The sequence below is a fragment of the Budorcas taxicolor genome, chromosome 15, assembly GCF_023091745.1.
Source record: "Budorcas taxicolor isolate Tak-1 chromosome 15, Takin1.1, whole genome shotgun sequence".
Classification (NCBI taxonomy): Eukaryota; Metazoa; Chordata; class Mammalia; order Artiodactyla; family Bovidae; genus Budorcas; species Budorcas taxicolor.
The window spans coordinates 76,493,576-76,515,769 of record NC_068924.1 but is presented as its reverse complement, the minus strand read 5'-3'; the positions used below and the strand labels follow the sequence as shown (position 1 = coordinate 76,515,769).

General features: G+C 37.3%; 2 protein-coding genes and 1 pseudogene across 2 annotated transcripts; all 3 read left to right on the top strand.

The window, feature by feature from the left end:
• Positions 1-209: 209 nt before the first annotated feature.
• On the top strand, positions 210-1,184 carry LOC128060669 (olfactory receptor 10AG1-like). Its single transcript, XM_052653045.1, has one exon. It carries the CDS (start codon positions 234-236, stop codon positions 1,182-1,184), a length of 951 nt encoding a protein of 316 aa, XP_052509005.1. The 5' UTR covers positions 210-233.
• Positions 1,185-13,075: 11,891 nt separating this feature from the next.
• On the top strand, positions 13,076-14,044 carry LOC128060621 (olfactory receptor 10AG1-like). Its single transcript, XM_052653005.1, has one exon. The coding sequence runs from the start codon at positions 13,082-13,084 to the stop codon at positions 14,042-14,044; it is 963 nt and encodes a 320-aa protein (XP_052508965.1). The 5' UTR covers positions 13,076-13,081.
• Positions 14,045-19,104: 5,060 nt separating this feature from the next.
• Positions 19,105-19,964, top strand: LOC128060805 (olfactory receptor 10AG1-like; annotated as a pseudogene).
• The last annotated feature ends 2,230 nt before the right edge of the window (positions 19,965-22,194 follow it).

Genomic DNA, 22,194 nt, shown 5'->3' with positions numbered 1-22,194 from the left:
TCACTACATCCAAGTATAAAAGATGAAGATTTTATTTCTTTAATTGATTTTAACTGCACATCAGTTCATTGCTGAGGTTTCAAATCTCATTTCTTAGAAACTGAGGAAGGCAAAGGCAGCAATAATTGAAGGGATTATGTAAATAAGTTCGTGCAACTAATTCAGTTAACAGAAAGGAAATGTTGGTCAAAAGCATTAATGAATTAACCATCTTGAATTTATCATATCTACAGATGGAGCACAAATTAAAAACAGAAAAATCAAACATCACTACAATGATGGAATTTATCCTCTTGGGGTTTTCTGATATTCCCAATTTCCAATGGATTCTTTTTGGGATATTTTTAGTCCTCTACCTGACCATCCTGTTGTGCAATAGTGTCATTGTACTGGTAACAAGAATTGACCCTACTCTCCAGACCCCCATGTACTTTTTCCTCAACCACTTTTCCATTTTAGAAATCTGTTATGTAACTGTCACTATCCCAAGAATGCTCACAGACCTCCTGAACCAGAAAGGACACATTTCTTTCACTGCCTGTGCTACACAAATGTGTTTGGTCCTTCTGTTTGGAGGTTTAGAGTGTCTCCTCCTGGCCGTGATGGCCTACGACCGCTACGTGGCCATTTGTAACCCTCTTCACTATGGTCTAATCATGAGCCCCCAGGTCTGTGTCCAGATGGTCACTGCCTCCTGGGTCAGTGGAGTTCCTGTTGTAATTGGGCAAACATGGCAGGTTTTCTCTCTGCCCTTTTGTGGGTCTACCACAATTAATCATTTTTTCTGTGACCTCCCCCCAGTGTTCAAGCTTGCTTGTGGGGACACATTTGTGAACGAGATAGCAGTCTATGTAGTTGCAGTTGTGTTCATCATGGTCCCATTTCTGTTGATTGTTGTCTCCTATGGCAAAATCATCTCCAACATTCTGAAATCGCGATCTGCCAAAGGGAGGGCTAAAGCCTTCTCCACTTGCTCATCTCACCTCACAGTGGTGGTCTTATTCTACGGCACAGCCTCTACCACCTATTTACAGCCCAAACCAAATCAATCTGAAGAAACTGGGAAGCTGATCTCTCTTTTCTACACAGTTTTGATCCCAACGTTGAATCCCATTATATATACGCTGAGGAACAAAGATATCACCGTAGCACTGAGAAAACTACTAAGTAAATTATCAACTTGACTCGAAGGCTTGAAATTATGGAAGCAATTTGTTTCTATGTTTCTCATGTAAATACATCAGAAAATGTCATCTAGTATTATTTATATCTTCCTATGAAGAAGTGAAGTCGCTCAGTCATGTCCGACTCTTTGTGACCCCGTGGACTGCTCCTCTGCCCATGGGATTCTCCAGGAAAGAGTACTGGAGTGGGTTGCCATTTACTTCTCCAGGGGATCTTCCCGACCCAGGGATTGAACCCAGGTCTCCCGCATTGCAGGCAGATGCTTTAACCTCTGAGCTGATAGTTAATATCATCTCTGCCATCTCACATTATGTGAAAGGACCTTAGTGTCAAAGAGTTAAGGGTTTCTGGGTTATCAAAGTATGCATTATCTCCATGGCAATGATCTATTCTGAAGACCTATCTTTCCTTTCACTAGGAAAGGGTGAGTTGAGAGATTTCCTGAGCAATAAAATGATAGTTAACTGCTATATAACTAATGATCAGGGTCATGCCTTGTAAGAAATTTGCTTGAAACTTCCCATTCCTTCAGACATATTCACTGTCCTTTTCTGTACTTAGGATTGGATTTAGACGATGAGCAAACAACAACCACATCCAAGTTGGTGGGAGTAGCAGAATCTTAGTATTTTCTGGCATTTTTTTCCTTCTTTCTCTGTTTTGCAACTGTCCATGTTCTTTTCAGAGTACAAACCCTGAAAGGATCCTTTGTTACCTCAATGCTGACTCTTCTCTGGTGACCCCATTTCCTCCTGCTGGTAGCTTCATGTTTTGCTTTTGTGGTGTCTCCTTAGTATTAGGAATATTGGGAATTTAAACTATAAATGGCATTGGGTTGAATGTTGATCCCTCTATATATATGTCAAATTATAACCTGCAAACCTGAACTTATTAGGAAAATAAAAGCCTTTGCAGATGTAATTCAGTTAAGGACTTTCAAATAAGATTATCTTAATTTAAGGGAAGGGCACTAAATCCTATGATCAGTGTTCTTAGTTCTTATAAGCGGGGAAGAGAGATTAAGTGAAGACTAGAGGTGCAGCGACACCTAGAAGAATATCACGTGAAGATGGAGGAAGCAGCCGGGAGCAGCACATGACAAAGCCAGGAAGCAAAGGAGGTCGGGGACCACCGGAAGCTGGAAGGAGGACTATCCCTTCAGAGGAGTGACTGTCCCTTCAGAGCCTGTGGAGGGAAACCTTGCCAGCACTGTGATTTGGGACACTGGCTTTTAAAGATGTGAGAAAGTCAACTTTTGTTACTTAAACCACCCAATTTGTGATAATTTGTTACAATAGATCTATAAAAGATCTGTGTGCAAGTACACTGTGTAAGCAGTCACTTTATTAAGGTGTTTTTATTCTAATCATCTGGAATGAATTCTGTATCATTTAAGAACAGTGATTTTTTTTTAATGTAGGATTATTTTTAACTTTAAAAACTATATCAATGAAACCTCCTAAAAATATTTGCCCAAGAATGATGGCTACCTGTGCTTGTCCAAGATGTTAAAAGCTTTTTCAGTACTGCAAAACAGAACACTAGCAAAGGAAAAGGAAGCTGTTCTCATTTGGAACACAGTAGACACGGGCGCCCGTTCTGATGTGATGCTGCAGTCTCTCAAGACATTGTTTTAGAGCCACGCCAGTGAGGAAATCCCAAGCTTTTCAAGCATGTAAGTACATAAATACATGTATAAAACATAACTCTATTTTTGTAAAACAAAGGGAGACAGCATCCATGTATTCATATAACACTTCACGTGGGCATCTTTGTAGTTGGTGTGTATACATGTCAGCAGTATCTGGACATGTATTAGAAGAAAGAATGGGCTTCTTCACAGTGAAGGGAATTCAGATAATGTCTGACTTATATATTTATACTTTTTGGAGTGTGGTTTTATTACAAAGAGACTAATGTTCACATCAGAAAAATCATAAATTTTATTCAGAAAATAAAAAATACATATGGAAGAAATTGCTGCATATCTGCTTTTCTTATTGCCTCCTAACATTTTACAGAATATTTAGTAGCTAACAGGGTAACTTTAATATCAGCCAAATAATCTTTGATATTTGAAATAACGCATTTTTTGTGAACTAAACAGAATCAGAATATATAATATTTTATCATTTCTTTTTAAAAAAGGACTAAGATAACTAATAGTTACAAATAGAGATAAATTTAAGATTATGAAATGGACATATATGTACATAGGCACTTTTTCATATGAATAATGTATTTTTTATATAACATAAATGTATATATTTCAATATTCATTGGAAGGACTGAGCTTCAGCTGAAGCTGAAGTTCCAATACTTTGGTCACCTGATTCAAACAACCAACTCATTAGAAAAGACCCTGATGTTTGGAAAGATTGCAGGTAGAAGGAGAAGAGGGCATCAGAAGATGAGATGGCTGGATGGCATCATAGATTCAGTGGACATAAACTTAGGCAAACTCCAGAAGATGGTGAGAGACAGGGCGGCCTGGAGTGATGCAGTCCACAGGGATGTGAAGAGTTGGACACAGCTGGAAGACTGAGCAACAACAACAAATATATATTTAGATAAAGCTTGAGATCAACCCCGGGATTTCTTTGGAAGGAATGATGCTAAAGCTGAAGCTCCAGTACTTTGGCCACCTCATGTGAAGAGTTTACTCATTAGAAAAGACTCTGATGCTGGGAGGGATTAGGGGCAGGAGGAGAAGGGGACAACCCAGGATGAGATGGCTGGATGGCATCACGGACTCGATGGACGTGAGTCTGAGTGAACTCCGGGAGATGGTGATGGACAGGGAGGCCTGGTGTGCTGCGATTCATGGGATCGCAAAGAGTCGGACACGACTGAGCAACTGAACTGAACTGAACTGATGCAAAAGTAGAAAAATGACTGATTTCACTCTCTGCACAGAGAGAACAGGAAACACACACACAACCCAGAATTGTATCTCACTTCAGCGATAGCATTAGTTCTCTGTGGATTTTTCTGTATTCCCAGTGTCTGAATGTTTCTTTTTGTGATATTTTCTTTTTTATGTGATTATCCTGGTGAGAAGCAACATCAATATTCCCATAATCAGAGTTAACCAGGCTCTCAAATTCCCATGTGTATTTTCCTCAGTTAACTTTTCCTTCCTGGAAATCTGTTATGTATTTGTCTCTCTTTCTAGAATATCCATAAACCTTCAATCAGAATGTGTATATATATATATATATATGTATATATACAGCATGCACTACAAACATATCTTTTATTTCTGTTCCTGGCCACATAGAATGCTTGGTCTTGACAGTTATGACCCGTGACTGCCATGTGGCCAACTGTAACTTTCACAACTTCCTCTAGTTATAAACCAGGAGCTCTGGATTCCACTAGTGACTCTTGGCTCTTGAATCAGTGGTGTTGCCGTCAGGATAAGGCAGACTTGCCAGATTTTCCCTCTGTCCTGTTTTGGATCGCCCTACGAGCTGGGCTGTGGCGATGCATTTCTGAATGAGGTGTCAGTCTCTATGGTTGTGCTATTAGGATACTGTTGGTCATGATCCCTCTTCAGCTGATACCTGGCTCCTACAGTAAAATCACTTCTCCATCCCATGTTTGCCATCAGCAATGGAATGATCCAAAGTTTTCTCCACCTGTTCACCTCACAACATATGTGTGTGCTAAGTTGCTTTGGTATTGTCTGACTCTCTGCAACTTTGTAGACCGTAGCCCACCAGGCTCCCCTGTCCATGGGATTCTCCAGGCAAGAACCCTGGAATGGGTTGCTGTGCCCCTCTCCCGGGGATCTTCCCTACCCAGGGATCGAACCTGTGTCTATTATGTCTCCTGCCTTGGCAGGTAGGTTCTTTACCATTGGCGCCACCTGGGAAGCCCCATAGTTGTGCCTTTATTTTGTGAACCCAGAACCATTACATATTCATGACATGATTCCAAATATTTTTACAGGAAAGATTTTTCCTCTCTTCTTTCTAAACCATGTTACCTTGATGTTTAATCCCATTATATATACTCTGAGGAATAAGGCTGTCATGGTAGCCTTGAGAAAATGACTGCCTTAATGTTTAAAGTCTTATCCACTGCTTTGAGCTAGTGATCTTTTCCCCCACTTAGTTCTGCTGTTGTCTTAATCAGACATTATATGGAATTTTGCTTCCTGCATTAGTACAAATTGATTGTCCTCATGATCCTGCCATTTTATGCTTGACTTTCTGATATCAGGATTATCTCCCTTGTGTTTGTATTTATAAGAAATAAATTTTTTTGGTGATCTCATATTTAAAGGACTAGTCTCTGTCAGGAAAAATTCACTGCTTATTTGATTTGTTGTTGTTCAGTTGGTAATTCATGTCCGACTCTTTGTGTCTTCATGGACCATATAGCAAGTCAGGCTCCTCAGTCCTCCACTATGTCTCGGAATTTGCTCAGATTCATGTCCATTGAGTCAGTGACACTATTAATATCCAACCATCTCATCCTCTGCTGTCTCCTCCTTTTTGTCTTCATCTTTACTAACATCAGGGTCTTTTACATTGAGTTGGCTCTGTGCATCAGGTGGCAAAAGTACTAAAACAATATAGTATATTTTATCTAGCCATTGGCCTCCCAATATTTTTATCCAAAATTCATAATGTATATCCTAGTTTTTCTCCCTCTATATTGTTATAATTTACTTAAAACCAAAAGATTTCAGCTAGCAAAGATTACTGCGTATGGAAAGCTTTAGAGAATACTTCTTGATTGACTATAGAACATGGGCACACTTGAATAAGCAAAAGTTCATACAGCAGAAAATGTAGAAAAGATGGTCTTTTAATAAATTATATGAATTTAAATATATATATAATGGTACAAAAAAGAGAGCTTGACCCTCACTTCACAAAACGTATTTTAAAATGTAATCTCAGATAATTTGTAAACTTAAGTAAAAATGCATAACGAGTCTTTTTCAAGATAATGTTTATTAACTTCATGACGTTGGTGCAAGAAAAGTGATTTTGACAAAATTATTAGTCATAATGTAAACATTAATCAGTTGAACTTCCTGGACTAAGTAATGCTGCTTGGGGAGGGAGGAGGGAAAGGGGTTCAGGATGGGAAACATGTGTATCCCTGTGGTGGATTCATGTTGCTGTATGGCAAAACCAATACAATATTATAAAGTAATTAGTTTCCAATTAAAATAAATAAATTTATATTTAAAAAAAAGAAATGCTGCTATTCAGAGTAAAATTTTTCAATATAAAAGGTTTAAATACACTATCGTTAAAGTGAAAGTGAAGTCGCTCAGTCATGTCCTACTCTTTGCAACCCGTGGACTCTAGCCCACCAAGCTCCTCTGTCCATGAGATTCTCCAGGCAAGAACACTGGAGTGGTCTCCAGGCAAGAACACTGGAGTGGGTTGCCATTTCCTTCTCCAGGGGATCTTCCCGACCCAGGGATCGAACCCAGGTCTCCCACATAGCAGGCAGATGCTTTAACCTCTGCCCCACCAGGGAAGCCCTTAAATACAAGAATACAGTCTCGCAGAAAACCTGCTATAGAGACACGGAACTTCAGATCCGAGTACTAACATCAAAGAATTGTATGTAATTATGATAATTTCACACATAGGAAAACCAAGAAGTTATAGAAATGAATAAAATTGTAATTACATACAACATGTATTAAGCATATTTTTAAGCAAACCAAATCATAATCATACTGTACATATCCTTTTTGTTAAGCTAAAAAGCCATATTTAGAACACCGTGTATCATATGTATATACATAATTCCCTCTATTTCTTAAATTTTACTTAATGAGCACATTCTATCATGGAAAAAAGCATAATACTCTTTCTTATTTTTGGCTATGCTTCTATTTTTTTTTCAGAAAAATGAATTCGCTTTTATTATAAAAAAAAAGTAGTAATCAAGCAACAAAAATATGTTTCAAGACTGGTGATGCCACTGAATTGCTTTGAAAAATAAATCAACATCTTTATAAAAGGACATACTGAAAGCCAAGTTATTTTTCCAATCTCTAAAACAACACCGAAAAATAACTTTCATTTGTGGTTAAGAGGCACTGGGTCACAACAAGCCAGTCTAGTTTCAAGCACTAGAAATTTTTGATAAGTTATAGAATATATTTTAAAGGTCTCATATAACTATGGGAGAAAAAAGAATAGATGACAATATCAAAATCAAGGCTCATTAAATCATAAAATATTCACACATTTTCAAGCCACAAATTTGTTGCAGTGTTACTACATATCTTAGTGTGTGCACATGCTTAGTGATTAATTCAAAGGGTGAGCACAGTTGTGATATTAGTTGATTGGATATTCCTCTCCACACATACACAATGCATAGGAAAATGTCTCAGATTTTTTAAGACTTTATCATTGTTCAGATTGCAATTTACTTTTTTTTTTTTTTTTTTACAAATGGAGCTGTTGTTGTCTGTATGTTGAAAGAATAATTTTCTTCTGTGAATTGTTAATTCATCTTTTTTACTCATTTTTTAAATTTATACTTTGGACTTTTCCTCTGTATTAAAGAAGGAGCCAAGATCACTTTATTTGAAATCAGTTGTAACAATTTTTTCTGTTATATTAATTATATTTGATACTTAATGGAGCTTGCTATTTTTAGCATCTAGAATCATCTATTTTTACACTGTGTGTGTGTGTGTCCTGCATTCTAAATTTTAATGAGTTAAACTTTCCTTACTCCAAAATTATAAAACCCATTTCTTAGAATACTTCAGTCATTTCACTCTAAAATGTATCATTTGGAGTTTATTCTGCTATGGGATAGTTATCAAAAATACATATACTGTTTTTTTTTTTTTTTTCTTTTTCTTTCTTCCCCTCTATGGGTGCCCAGTTGTCTGAATGACAGTTATTTTAAATGTCCATGCTTTACCAATTTGGTAGGCTATTTTTAGTCAATGGCAACTTTTCATGTATATTTGAGCCTTTTCTGGAATTTCTATTCTATTCCAGCAGAAGGCTTCTTTATTTCTGCATAATACTTCACTGAGCTGTGCTCAGTCGCTCAGCTGTTTTGGACTCTTTGTGACCCCCTGGACGATAGCCCCCCGGGCTCCCCTGGCCTCTCCTGACTTGGTAGGCAGATTCTTCACCACTGGGCCATCTGTGAAGCCCATGCATAATACTGCATTCTGCTGATCAACAGATAACTCCTTTCCAGCACTAGCTATTTCTTGGATGAGTCCCGGCAGGAGCTCAGGCCTGGCTGGCCTCTCCCTTTCTGTCCTTTATCACATCTGGTCCCCATGTAAAGCCTGCCCCACCACCCACTACTCATGATCTTTGCCACAAGGCTCCTGATACTTTTTAATTAACTTTCCAAATCACTCCCACTGTCACATTATTCTATGTGTTCCCTCTCTTGTAAATATTTTCTCTTCCTAATCATAAACCTTGAGAAATCACTATTTACTAGGAAACAATATCCAATTTGGGGGGTCATGAGAAACTGACTGTGACCCAAGATTTTTAAACAATCTTTATGTTGGAGAAATTTCTCCACATTTGAAATGTATAACTCACAAAATTTTTGCTTAGCATCTTTCCCATAATGTCAGCTGGACTTATTCCAGATTGTCTTTTTATTGTAACTTGAGGCTGAAAGTATTCACATCTTGAAGATGTAAAATAAATTTGGGGGAAATTGGTGGTAGGCTGCAAAAGAGAGGAAAAATTTTCTCCTACAACAATTAACCTTGGGTTAAATTTTTAAATTTTGATGTATGTTTAATACATTCATCAGCTAAATCTCAGGTTGCTTAAGAAATCAATAACACACTAATTTTGCACATAAAAGTATTTGCCATTAGAATATGTATTAAAACTACTACACAGATCTGTCCTCTAACTAGGAACCAAGGAATATATCATACAGAGGCTCTGCATAATGCATTCATAACAGTAAAGGTAAGAATTGGACCCGTGTCTATTTGATCGACCCGAATAATATTGTGTGTGTGTGTGTGTGTTTGTGTGTGTGTGTGTGTGTGTTCAGTCGTATCTGACTCTGTAGCCCACCAGACTCCTCTGTCCATGGAATTGTCCAGGCAAGGATTCTAGAGTGGGTTGTCATTTCCTACTCACGTGAGTTTCATGACCCAGGGATCAAACCTGTGTGTCTTGTATCTCCTGCATTGGCCTCTTTGCATTGGCTTCTTGTATCTCTTGCATTGACAGGCCAATTTGTTTACTAACTCTACTGCCTGGGAAGCCCACAAATAATAATACTTAGCACGCTTATCACATCTGAGAAATAAAATGCACTGTGTCCTCTACTCCCTAGAGTGGCTGAAGAAAAAAATATTCTGAGTAGAGTGAGAGCTTTCTGGGGAACATTTTTTAAAAAATACAACAAATCAGAGAATTCAAAAAGTGATGATTTTAATTAGAAAGTTAAATGTGCCAGGTGGCAGAGATCCCTTGGGTAGAGATAACTACTTTTATTTAAGAGCACTTTATGTTTAGAAAGAACAGAATATTTAAAGGCCAGTTGAATACTTTGATGAAACAAGTAATTCCACTTCCAGTAAATATTCAAAGCCTCTCTAGTGAGAAAAATCAGCAATATTTCAAGTAAGAAAGGTAAATATGAAAATGATAGTAAGGCTTACTTCTTATTTTAAATTTAAAATTGATCATGTACACAGGTTTTTAATGTGTAAATTATTAATTTTACACATGGTAGCAAATATTTTCGTTCATTAAAGCAACTTCTATATATTTCTCATTCCATTAAATAAATTTTACAATCAAATAATTATAATAAATAATGGTATTAAGTCACTTTGAAATGCCAAAAAAATGTTATAGCTTAAGTCTAGGTATAGATAATATTAAAGAAAACTTCATTTGAACCCACATATTGTAACAAAAAAGGTTATATATGTCTATTCAGTTTGATATTATAATAAGAGATTTAAAATAAGTAATACATAAAGTAAAGTTTTAACCATTGGAAGTCAAAGAACAATTATTTTGAAAAAAAATTATAGAATTCAGGATTTATAAAATAATAAAGATAGCTTTAGTTTCAACAGTGTTTTTAAATTATTTTCAAGGATTGAGTTACCAATTTTTATCAAATATACAAACATCCTTGAAGTATACCTTGTTTTACTCCTGAGAAATTCAAACTCAAATCCTACCTATTTCATGTTATAGAAGATTTCATCACCAAAATGTCACATCTGTACAATTAGAAATTATATTTTATATAGCACTGAAAATAAGTTTATGCAGGTAATGAGTGAAATACTAAATGCTTTTGTTCATAAAAATGATTAAGATTGCAATTCTATTCTTTTGTGTATTAATTTTTCCTCTCTTTTAAGTTGACAATTTTAAATTAAAAGTATCTGTTCCTTCACTCAATTTCAGAATCAAATTATAAACAATATATTAAGTAAACAAGCATTTTCTAAGATCTATATTGCTTCCAAGCAGGAAAACTAGAACTATTTTCCTAGATCTCAGTCCTTAGATCCTAGATCATGAAACAGTGGGAAAGAAAAGCGGTGCATGAAAGGGATGAGCCAAATTGCTACACTATGTGCTACAAAGTCATGTGTGCTCTGCCTATTAGATCTACAGAGTGGAGGTGATAATACTATTAAATTATTGGCAGAAAATCCATGGAGAATTCACATCTAAAAGTCTGGGATTTTATAACACTGTGATGATTGCTTTAATATCTTATTTCATTCCCACATTAACTGTGTGATACCAAGCCAAGGTAAATTAGAGAGCAGTTTTCCATACTGTTAAAGCAGAGAGTGAAATTTAGAAGAATAAATTTAGCTTTAATAAAAACAATAATAGCTAGCTTTCAAATAGACTTTCTATGAATGCCAAAACAACTTCAAGTTGCTTTATTGTATCAAATGAATTAATTCATGTAGCAATCCTAACTGTTGGTACAACTGTTAACTCAGTTTTGCAACCAAGTAAACTATGCCACAGGGAGATTAAGCAATCCGCATTGTCACACAGCTGGCAAGTGAAGCCATAATTCAATTGCAGGCCATCTTGTCAGGATTGTATTTTTTGTCCATGACACTATATTTGGATTATGCTTGAGTAGAAAAACTTGAAACATAAAGGGTGGGGAAATGAGAAGCAGGGCTGGGACTCATGTTGAATCAAGTGATGCCTGGAGTGTAATATTTAAGGAGGCAGTGATTTTAACAATGGTGCAATGCAGAATCAGCCCTGAAACTGAGTGTGTGCTCTTAGATTCTGTACTAGAGGAGTCTTATTCCTTGTTTAGGTAAGACCGTACCCTACTCCTGACTCTGATGAAAGGAAAAAGTGGAAAAAAGTAATCATCAATGAGTAACTCAATAACTCTAACCAAAAACAATTTTTCTAAGGAGTGTGGTACAACCCCTGGCAACTAAAGATTTAAGAACATTATACCATATTAATAATTATAATTATAGGACCATGACTTATACATATTAAAAGTGATAGGTAATTTTATCAATAAAATCATATTTAATTACCTCAAATAAGAAAGCGAACAGAAAATTTAAACAATTACTTAATATAACAGATGATAAATAATGGAGTTAGGATTCAGACTTAAGTATGACTTAAAAAATAGGCACTGATTTGCAATCACAAAACCAATGTGTAAATGTGCAATGTATCCATCATTGCTAAATCTCAATATGCTAGCTCAAGAAAAGTGAGTTTAGAAACTGTTATCTGAATTATTATTATTATTATTTGAGGAACAACAAAGACATCAGAGATACACACAGAACATGGGGTAAAGCATAACAAAATTACCTTACACAGCTAGTGAACACATACCAGGTGACCCCTCTTTTCCCAAAGTGATCCTCTTAATTGTTTCTCTCTGTATCTATTCCCACACAACTTTTCCAGAATAAAACCCTCTGATAGCCCCCACATGTCATCTTACTGAAATAGATGTATTTTATTCCCCTATGCACAATACAATAAAATATTCTCTCATATTTTCTGTAAACTGCCTAAAAATGTGAATTGTATATAAGAACAAGTATGATCAAGGTCATAAAGTGATGGGAGGGAAATAAACAGTTGAAATATGTAGCTGAAAATATATAAGGAAGATAATTTCTGTATATTAATAGTTCTACTGAAGTATGTAAAGTCATAGAGAAATACAATAAAATTGTCAAAAAATGTAAATATTTGAGGGAATTCCCTAGCAGTCCAATGATTAGGACTCTGTACTTTCACTGCTGTGAGCCTGAGGTTCAATCTCTGGTTGGGGTACTAAGATCCCACAAACTGTGAAACATGGCCTCAAAATAATGTAAGTATTTCAGACTGAGATCACATCACAACACTGTGGGTCTATCTTCAATAACTATCAGTTTGTGCAGTGTCTGTGCTGATCAGGGCATTTGGGCTTCCCTGGTGGTTCAGATGATAAAGAATCCGCCTGCAATGTGGGAGACCTGGGTTTGATCCCTAGGTTGGAGGATCCCTTGGAGAAGGGAATGACAACCCACTCCGGTATTCTTGCCTAGGAAATCTCATGGACAGAGGAGTCCGACGGGCTACAGTCCATGGGATCAGAGAGTCAGACACGACTGAACGACTAACCCTCTTAAATTTTTTGACTTTGGACTGTATTCGGAAAGAATGGCCATAGAAGATATTTCAAAGGGGAGTGTACAGTGATAACACATGGATTATAAACTGAGAAAGGGGAAAGAAGAAATAATAAAATTCTTAAATTAGAAACAATTGCACTGATCATGAAAATCAACCGGATATCCTGATACAATTTATAAAACAGGCACTGATCCCTGATGGTAAAAATAAAAAGCAGATAATACATTTACCCTTTCTCACAGATGGAACACCAAGAAAAAGCACCAGAAGGTAATCTCACTAAATTGATGGAATTTGTTCTCCTGGACTTTGCTGATGTTCCTCATCTCCAGAGGTTTTTATTTGGACTGTTCTTACTCATCTATATAATTATCTTGATGGGCAATGGCATCATATTCCTGATAACAAAACTAGACTCTGGTCTCCAGACCCCCATGTATTTTTTCCTTGGCAATTTTTCCCTTTTGGAAATCTGCTATGTGTCTGTTACACTCCCCAGAATGCTCACGAGTCTTTGGACACAAAGAAGAAAGATTTCTCTAGTTGCTTGTGCCACACAAATGTGCTTCATTCTTATACTTGGGGCCACCGAGTGCTTCCTTCTGGCCGTGATGGCCTATGATCGCTATGTGGCCATCTGTAGCCCTCTGCACTATCCTCTGGTCATGAACTACAAGGTGTGTATCCAGCTAGTGGCTGGCTCCTGGATCAGTGGAATCCCAGTCCAAATAGGCCAGACAGGCCAGATTTTCTCTCTGCCCTTCTGTGGTTCCAACCTCATCAATCACTTCTGCTGTGACATCCCTCCCATACTCAAGATAGCCTCTGGGGACACTTTTCTGAATGAAATGTTGGTCTTCACAGTTGCTGCGCTGTTTGTTTTGGTTCCATTTCTGTTGATACTTGTCTCTTATGGCAAAATCATCTCCACAATCCTTAAATTGCCATCAGCCACAAGTCGGGGCAAAGCCTTTTCCACCTGCTCCTCTCATCTTACGGTTGCGGGATTGTTCTTCGGATCAGGCCTTGTCACATATTTAAGACCCAAGACCCAAGGCTCAGCAGGAACTGACAAACTGCTTTCCCTCTTCTACACGATTGTGACGCCTGTGTTCAACCCCATGATATACAGTCTAAGGAACAAGGATGTCATGATGGCACTGAGAAAATGGCCATGCAAATACCTTAGTTCCTTGAAAAAGTGACTTGTATTTCAGAACTTGATTTCTTATATATGTGTTATTAATTTTCAATAGACATTTATCTTAAACTCAATTTATCTGTCTATAAAGTGATAGTTATTACCAAAATAAAAATTACTTGTAACACTGAGAAACCTTTCTGTCTCCAGTGATACAGTTGTGTATGGGTCAACAAATAGCGAATCATTCGCTTGGGAATTCTCTAACCTTATTGTGAAATGTTCTCTTGTAGTAAGAACTTTAGACAAGAATTGCTATAATAGGCCCAGTTGTAATACAGACTCAGTTATATCACTTATTGGAAAGCATATTATTCAGTTCCATAAAGTTGTTACACAAATTTTTTAAACTAAGTTAGTAATGGGCATTAATTAAAATATTATGTATAGTTTGGCCTAGCAGTTATTCTACAGAGAAATAATGTCTTTGAGTGAAAAGTACCTCTCTTTTGGAATGTAGTTTAATAAATGATGTTTTACAATGATATTAGTAATTACTAGGCATCATTTATGTGTATATCAGCTTAAATTCATAATGTGATTTGTTGAGTGGGTAAAACAAAAGATATTATTGAAATCTTTACATATGATAAGATGAGCTTGGAAAAAGTGATGGGAATATTCATAAGTCATGGGTTTTTAATATATTTTCCTAGAGATTATAATGGGGATAGGAAAGTTAGGGGAAAAGGGAAAGGATTTAAGTTTTTGTGAAAGTAAGTATCTGCTATAAAAGCACAAGTATTGTACACATTAAACCTTACACATGTTAGAAACTGTCAATACTAAAGTAATCATCGTTGTTAATTATGGAAATCACAGAGTAAATCATTCTATTTTTTCCTTTGTTTTATTGAAATTCTGCACTTTATTACATGCTGCTGCTGCTGCTGCTAAGTCACTTCAGTTGTGTCCAACTCTGTGCGACCCCATAGAAGGCAGCCCACTAGGCTCCTCTGTCTCTGGGATTCTCCAGGCAAGAACACTGGAGTGAGTTGCCATTTCCTTCTCCAATGCATGAAAGTGAAAAGTGAAAGTGAAGTCGTTCAGTCATGTCGACTCTTAGCGACCCCATGGACTGCAGCCTACCAGGCTCCTCCATCCATGGCATTTACAATAAGCTTGTGCTATTCAGGTAATCAAAATAACAAACAATATATTTGCATTCATTCTGGACAAGGAAAATAACAATTATTAGTTGTGTGTGCTATTTCTGTATTTACACATTTTTCAAAATTCCATGTATATATAATAGTCCTTTATATAGACAAGCAACAGATCATTGCAGAAATATGACCTGTCACCATTACTCAAAGTTAAAAAATATGATGAAGCTTGAATTGTTGCTTTTAAAGTTTATTCTCATAAAAATAAATGTCAGTTTTGTCACATTTATATGGAGCTGGCTATTTCCAGATGGATAGGGAGGAGCAGTACCACGTTCTCCCTGGGAGAAAATGACCAGATGATGTGTGATCAATTCTGATAATAAAGTGAAGAAGGAAAAACCAACTCTTATTGAGAACCAAGCAAACAATGAATCACCAAGATTCTCAGATAATACAGCCATCATAACCTAGTAAAATCTAATGGAAACAATTGAATACATGGGGAGGTTAAAAGAAAGAGAACTATAGTAACAGCAACAACAAAATTCCAGGAAAATTTCTAGGCAGAATTTGGATAAATCCTGAAACTATCATATGTTGAAAAGATTGAGAAAGAAATTAAGAAATCCTCTCTTTTTTCTCTCCCTCCTGCCTAATTAAAAAAAAATTTTTTGGAGAGAAGAGATAACTACTGGAGGGGCAACATTTAAAAATATTGATATATTGAGCAGATATGACTGGATCTCTCTCCTTCATAGAGAAAGGGAAATAAAAGTGATATCTTGGAGCATTCGACTTTTTTGGGTAGATACTGAAGTTTCACAAGCTAAAAATGTCAGTGGACAGCTTCAAAAATCATTTTCACTTTGGCTTGGCAACTAACAAACCATATCTAAACTAGTTACCACATTCAGTGGTAATAGCTTGCCAAAAATCTGTATCTTTATCACTTGTTTTTCAAACAAAATGAATGTGTGCAAATACTACCAGTGCTTTGTAAATTATAAATATCTTTCTTAGCAAAATAATCTTTCATTACTACTTTGCATTGTACTATTCCCAGAACAAGTCACTTATAATTCTGAGAAACTAAGCACACACAATTTTATTATTTAGAAACATGAAAACAGATACTCATTTATGTAGGTATGCATGCTTGTCTCTGTGTGTCTGTGTGTGTACCTTAGGATAATATTGCTTCTGTGGACTGAAGTCAACTGACAAGGATGGGAAGGTCAATAATATGTGCAAAGTCTTTCTGAGATTAATAGCCTGATTTGGGGAAAGTGAAAAGTGAATATGCTTCATTGTGCATCTGGATTGTATTAATAGCTTGGATTCTCTGCTGGAAAAGAATATTCAGGAAATAATGGAAGACATCTTCCCTTTCTTTCCTTTAAAGGTATCTGTGTATTTGTATTTATATAGGTATCATATGTATAATTGCTCCTTGGAATAGTGTTTTGCTATATCTAACCTTTATATCGATAAACTATTTCTTTAGCTGTGACATGAAAGCATGTAATCTTACTTCACTATCATATAATTAGTACAGAGAACATATATGGAAATAGAATAATAGAATTGGAAGATAAAGAGAAAGTGAACATATGGTCTAAGGGAAGAGTTGGAAAAAATATAAATTATGAAACAAACTTTTAGAGAGATGTTGAAATTTCAAAAAGGAAGATGGTTGAGCTTTACCATAATAAGCTTTACACACAAAAGGTATACATATTTATATCTGTGCATTTATATTTTGTGTTTAAAGCATTTAGATAGATGATAGATACACAGATAAAAAGAGCCTGTGTATGTGCATGCAATAACACAGATGCAAAGGTTTCTAGGTGGGTTCATTGAACTAATTATATTTATCATGATTAAGTTTGTCATATACGGCCTGCCCCAGTGGCTGACTGAAGAATCTGACTGAACTGCAGGAGCTGCAGGAGATGTGGGTTGATCCCTGGATTGGGAAGATATCTTGGAGAAGGGCATGGCAACCCATTCCAGTATTCTTGCCAGGAAAATCCCACGGATAGAGGGGCCTGGCTATCTACAGTCCACAGGGTGGCACAACCAGACAACTGAAGTGACTTAGCATGCACACACAAGGTTGTTATTTATTTATATATTTCTGTTGTTGTTGTTCTGGTTGCTATTCAGTCGCTCAGTTGTGTCCAACTTTTTGTGAGTCTACAGACTGCAGCACGCCAGGCTTCCCTGTCCTTCACCATCTCCTGGAGCTTGTTCAAACTCTTGTCCATAGAATTGGTGATGCCATCCAACCATCTTATCCTCTGTCTTACCCTTGTCCTCCTGCCTTCAATCTTTCCCAGCATCAGGGTCTTTTCTACAGAGTCGGCTCTTCGCATCAGGTGGCCAAAGTATTGGAGCATTAGCTTCAGCATCAGTCCCTCCAATGAATATTCAGGATTGGTTTCCTTTAGGATTGACTGGTTTGATCTTCTTGCAGTCCAAGGGACTCTCAAGAGTCTTCTCCAACACCTCAGTTTAAAAGCATCAATTCTTTGGCACTCAGCCTTCCTTATAAAATGTGTCTTTGAGGGTCATTATTCTGTGACAGCCAACATACTTGACAAAACAGAGAATCAATTAATAACTGCCTCATATATTGGATTTCCATACTGAAAGTATATGTAAACATTAGCAAACCACTGAATATCTAGAAGAAATGGAATAGCCATCATAGTCAACAAGAGTTAAAATCCAGTACTTGGATGCAATCTCAAAAGTGACAGAATGATCTCTGTTCATTTCCAAGGCAAACCATTCAATATCATGGTAATCCAAGTCTATGCCCCAAACAATAATGCTGAAGAAGCTGAACTTGAATGGTTCTATGAAGAACTACAAGACCTTCTAGAACTAACACCCAAAAAAGATCCTTTTCATTATGCAGGACTGGAATGCAAAAGTTGGAAGTCAAGAAACACCTGGAGTAACAGGCAAATTTGGCCTTGGAGTACAGAATGAAGCAGGGCAAAGGCTAATAGAGTTTTGCCAAGAGAATGCACTGATCATAGCAAACACCCTCTTCCAACAACACAAGAGAAAACTCTACATATGGACATCACAAGATGGTCAACACTAAAATCAGATTGATTATATTCTTTGCAGCCAAAGATGGAGAAGCTCTATACAGTCAGCAAAAACAAGACCGGGAGCTGACTGTGGCTCAGATCATGAGCTCCTTATTGCCAAATTCAGACTTAAATTGAAGAAAGTAGGGAAAACCGCTAGACCATTCAGGTATGACCTAAATCAAATCCCTTATGATTATACAGTGGAAGTGAGAAATAGATTTAAGGGACTAGATCTGATAGAGTGCCTGATGAACTATGGACAGAAGTTCGAGACATTTTACAGAAGACATGAATCAAGACCATCCCCAAGAAAAAGAAATGCAAAAAAGTAAAATGGCTGTCTGAGGAGACCTTACAAATAGCTGTGAAAAGAAGAGAAGTGAAAAGCAAAGGAGAAATGGAAAGATATACCCATTTGAATGCAGAATTCCAAAGAATAGCAAGGAGAGATAAGAATGGGGAACACGTGTACACCCATGGCAGATTCATGTTGATGTATGGCAAAACCAATACAATATTGTAAAGTAATTAGCCTCCAATTAAAATAAATTTAAATTAAAACAAAAGGAAGCCTTCCTCAGTGATCAATGCAAAGAAATAGAGGGAAACAATAGAATGGGAAAGACTAGAGATCTCTTCAAGAAAATTAGAGATATATTTTCTTAAAAATATATTTAATATTAACGAAGAATATACTTCACTACACTTTCACAGGTCTTATTAGTAATAGGTTTTGTTTCTTTAGGGAACTGGAAAAATAAGAGGACATGAAATCCTATTTATACATAAGGAAACAAAAGTCAAAAAGTGAAATAATGGTACTTCAGATTGAATCATTCCCACAGATGAGATATGAAGAGATGGAAGCAGAAGACAGCACATGCACAGTCATACAATTTGTTCTCCTGGGGTCTTCTGACCTTCCAAACCTCCAAGGGTTACCCTTTGGAGTGTTCTCCATAATTTACATCCCTATTTTAGCTGAAAAAAGTCTCTTAATAATAACTTGGTTTGACCCAGTTCTGCAGAAACCCATGTATTTTTTTCTTGGCAAATTTTTCCTCCCTGGAAATCTGTTACATGTCTGTCCCCCTTCCTAGGATTCTGGTGAACCTTTGGACTCAGGACAGAAGCATTTCTATGCTGGCCTGTCTGCCCAAATGTGCTTCTTCCTTAGCCTCAGAACCACTGAGTGCTTCCTCCTGGCGGTGATGGCCTATGACCACTGTGTGGCCATCTGTGACCCTCTGCACTATCCCCTGATCATGACCCCAAAGACGTGCCTCCAGCTGGCTGTGGGCTCCTGGGTCAGTGGAATCCCAGTGCAGATAGGGCAAACGTGCTGGATCTTCACTCTGCATTTCTGTCATTCGAGCCAGATTAACCACTTCTGTGACGCACCCCACATTGTGAAGCTGGCCTGCGGAGACACTTTTGCACACGAGCTGTCAGTCTAGGCAGTAGTTCTGCTGGTTGCTGCGGTGCCTTTTATGTTAATACTTGCCTCTTACAGTAGAATCATCTGCACTATTCTGAGGCTGCCAACAGCCAGAAGAGCCAAAGCCTTCTCCACACATTCTTCTCACTTGTTTGTTGTGCTTTTTTCTATCTGTGCCATTACCTACTTAAGGCCCAAATCTAGTCACTCTGCAGGAACTGACCGACTCTCTCCTTGTTCTACACCATAGTGACTCTGGTGTTATAAATCAATATATGTGATTTTAATGTGAAGAAAATGTTAGAAGTTATTTTCAGAATTACACAAAACTTTCACAATTGCATTTACATTAGTGTGCCTTGCCTCATCCTCTATATTTTTAATCTTCTCTAAGTGGTATAATTTTTAAACCCTTGAACTGATATTCATCAGGAAAATGAGCATCTGTCAATAGAATCATTAACAGCTATCCTCCCAATTCCATTCAGATGTTGCGATAGTAAAGAATCTGCCTGCAAAAGCAGGAGATGCAAGAGACACGAGTTCGATCCCTGGGTTAGGAAGTTCCCCTGGAATAGGAAAGAGCAACTCACTCCAGTCTTCTCGATTATAAAATTCCATGAACAGAGGAGCTTGGTGGGCTACAGTCTAGGCGGTCACAAAGAGTCAGATACAGCTGAGCACACACACGCACATGAGCACAATCAGCAACTCATTTAGAGAATACGTCCACTGGCAATTATTTTGTTGTTTTAGTTATAATTGTACACATGTGTATAAGGCAATGCTAGCTCCTGTTGTGAAGCTAGTTATGCTTCACTTCTCAGTCCATTTGCTTCCTTTACCATCTAGGTAGTAAATATGATCTACTAGGTTTAGTTACTTATGCATTTTATCATAGTGTCTATATGTATATATTCCTTCTAATTAAATGTTTAGTATGTTTATACACTTTTATGTATAGTCTGTAATGTAATCTAAGATGATGATTATAATAGAGAAGACAAAGATGACAATCTAGATGGAGAAAATAGTAGTTTTGTTTTTGAAATTTAAGAAAGCAGGAATCACAGCACCATGGAAATAGTGCTGTCCCCTAAGTTCACATTTCATGTGTAAAATAAGTGATTCAATTATACATATACATGTACCTTTTCTGTTTCAGACAAGTCCCCATTTACATTGTTACATAACATTGAGCAGCACTCCCTCTGCCAAAGGCAGGTCCTTCTTGGACATCCATTTGAAATACAGCAGTGTGCACACCTCACTTTTTTTTTTCAGATTCTGCAAGTAAATGATGTAATATGATATTTCTCTTTCTATGTCTGACCACACTCAGTATGACAATATCTAGGTCCATCCATGTTCTTGCAAATGGAATCATTTCACTCTTTTTAACAGCTGAATAATAAACTGGGGAAAATTCTGAAAGTGATGGGAATACCAGAACACCTGACCTGCCTCTTGAGAAATCTGTATGCAGGTCAGGAAGCAACAGTTAGAACTGGACATGGAACAAAAGACTGGTTCCAAATAGGAAAAGCAGTACGTCAAGGCTGTATATTGTCACCCTGCTTATTTAACTTATATGCAGAATACATCATGAGAAATGCTAGGCTGGAAGAAGTACAAGCTGGAATCAAGATTGCCAGGAGAAATATCAATAACCTCAGATATGCAGATGACACCACCCGTATGGCAGAAAGTTAGAGGAACTAAAAAGCCTCTTGATGAAAGTGAAAGAGGAGAGTGAAAAAGTTGGCTTAAAGCTCAACATTCAGAAAACGAAGATCATGGCATCTGGTCCCATCACTTCGTGGGAAACAAATGGGGAAAGAGTAGAAACAGTGTCAGACTTTATTTTTCTGGGCTCTAAAATCACTGCAGATGGTGATTGCAGCCGTGAAATTAAAAGACGCTTACTCCTTGGAAGAAAAGTTATGAGCAACCTAGATAGCATATTCAAAAGCAGAGGCATTACTTTGCCAGCAAAGGTCCATCTAGTCAAAGCTATGGTTTTTCCAGTAGTCACATATGGATGTGAGAGTTGGACTGTGAAGAAAGCTGAGCACCGAAGAATTGATGCGTTTGAACTGTGGTGTTGGAGAAGACTCTTGAGAGTCCCTTGGACTGCAAGGAGACCCAACCAGTCCATTCTAAAGGAGATCATCCCTGGGATTTCTTTGGAAGGAATGATGCTAAAGCTGAAACTCCAGTACTTTGGCCACCTCATGCGAAGAGTTGACTCTGGAAAAGACTCTGATGCTGGGAGGGATGAGGGGCAGGAGGAGAAGGGGACGACAGAGGATGAGATGGCTGGATGGCATCACCGACTCGATGGATGTGAGTTTGAGTGAACTCCGGGAGTTGGCGATGGACAGGGAGGACTGGCGTGCTGCAATTCATGGGGTCGCAGAGTCAGACATGACTGAGCCACTGAACTGAACTGATGGTTAATTCTTTCATTCAAATATTATTTCAATTGCATTAAGAT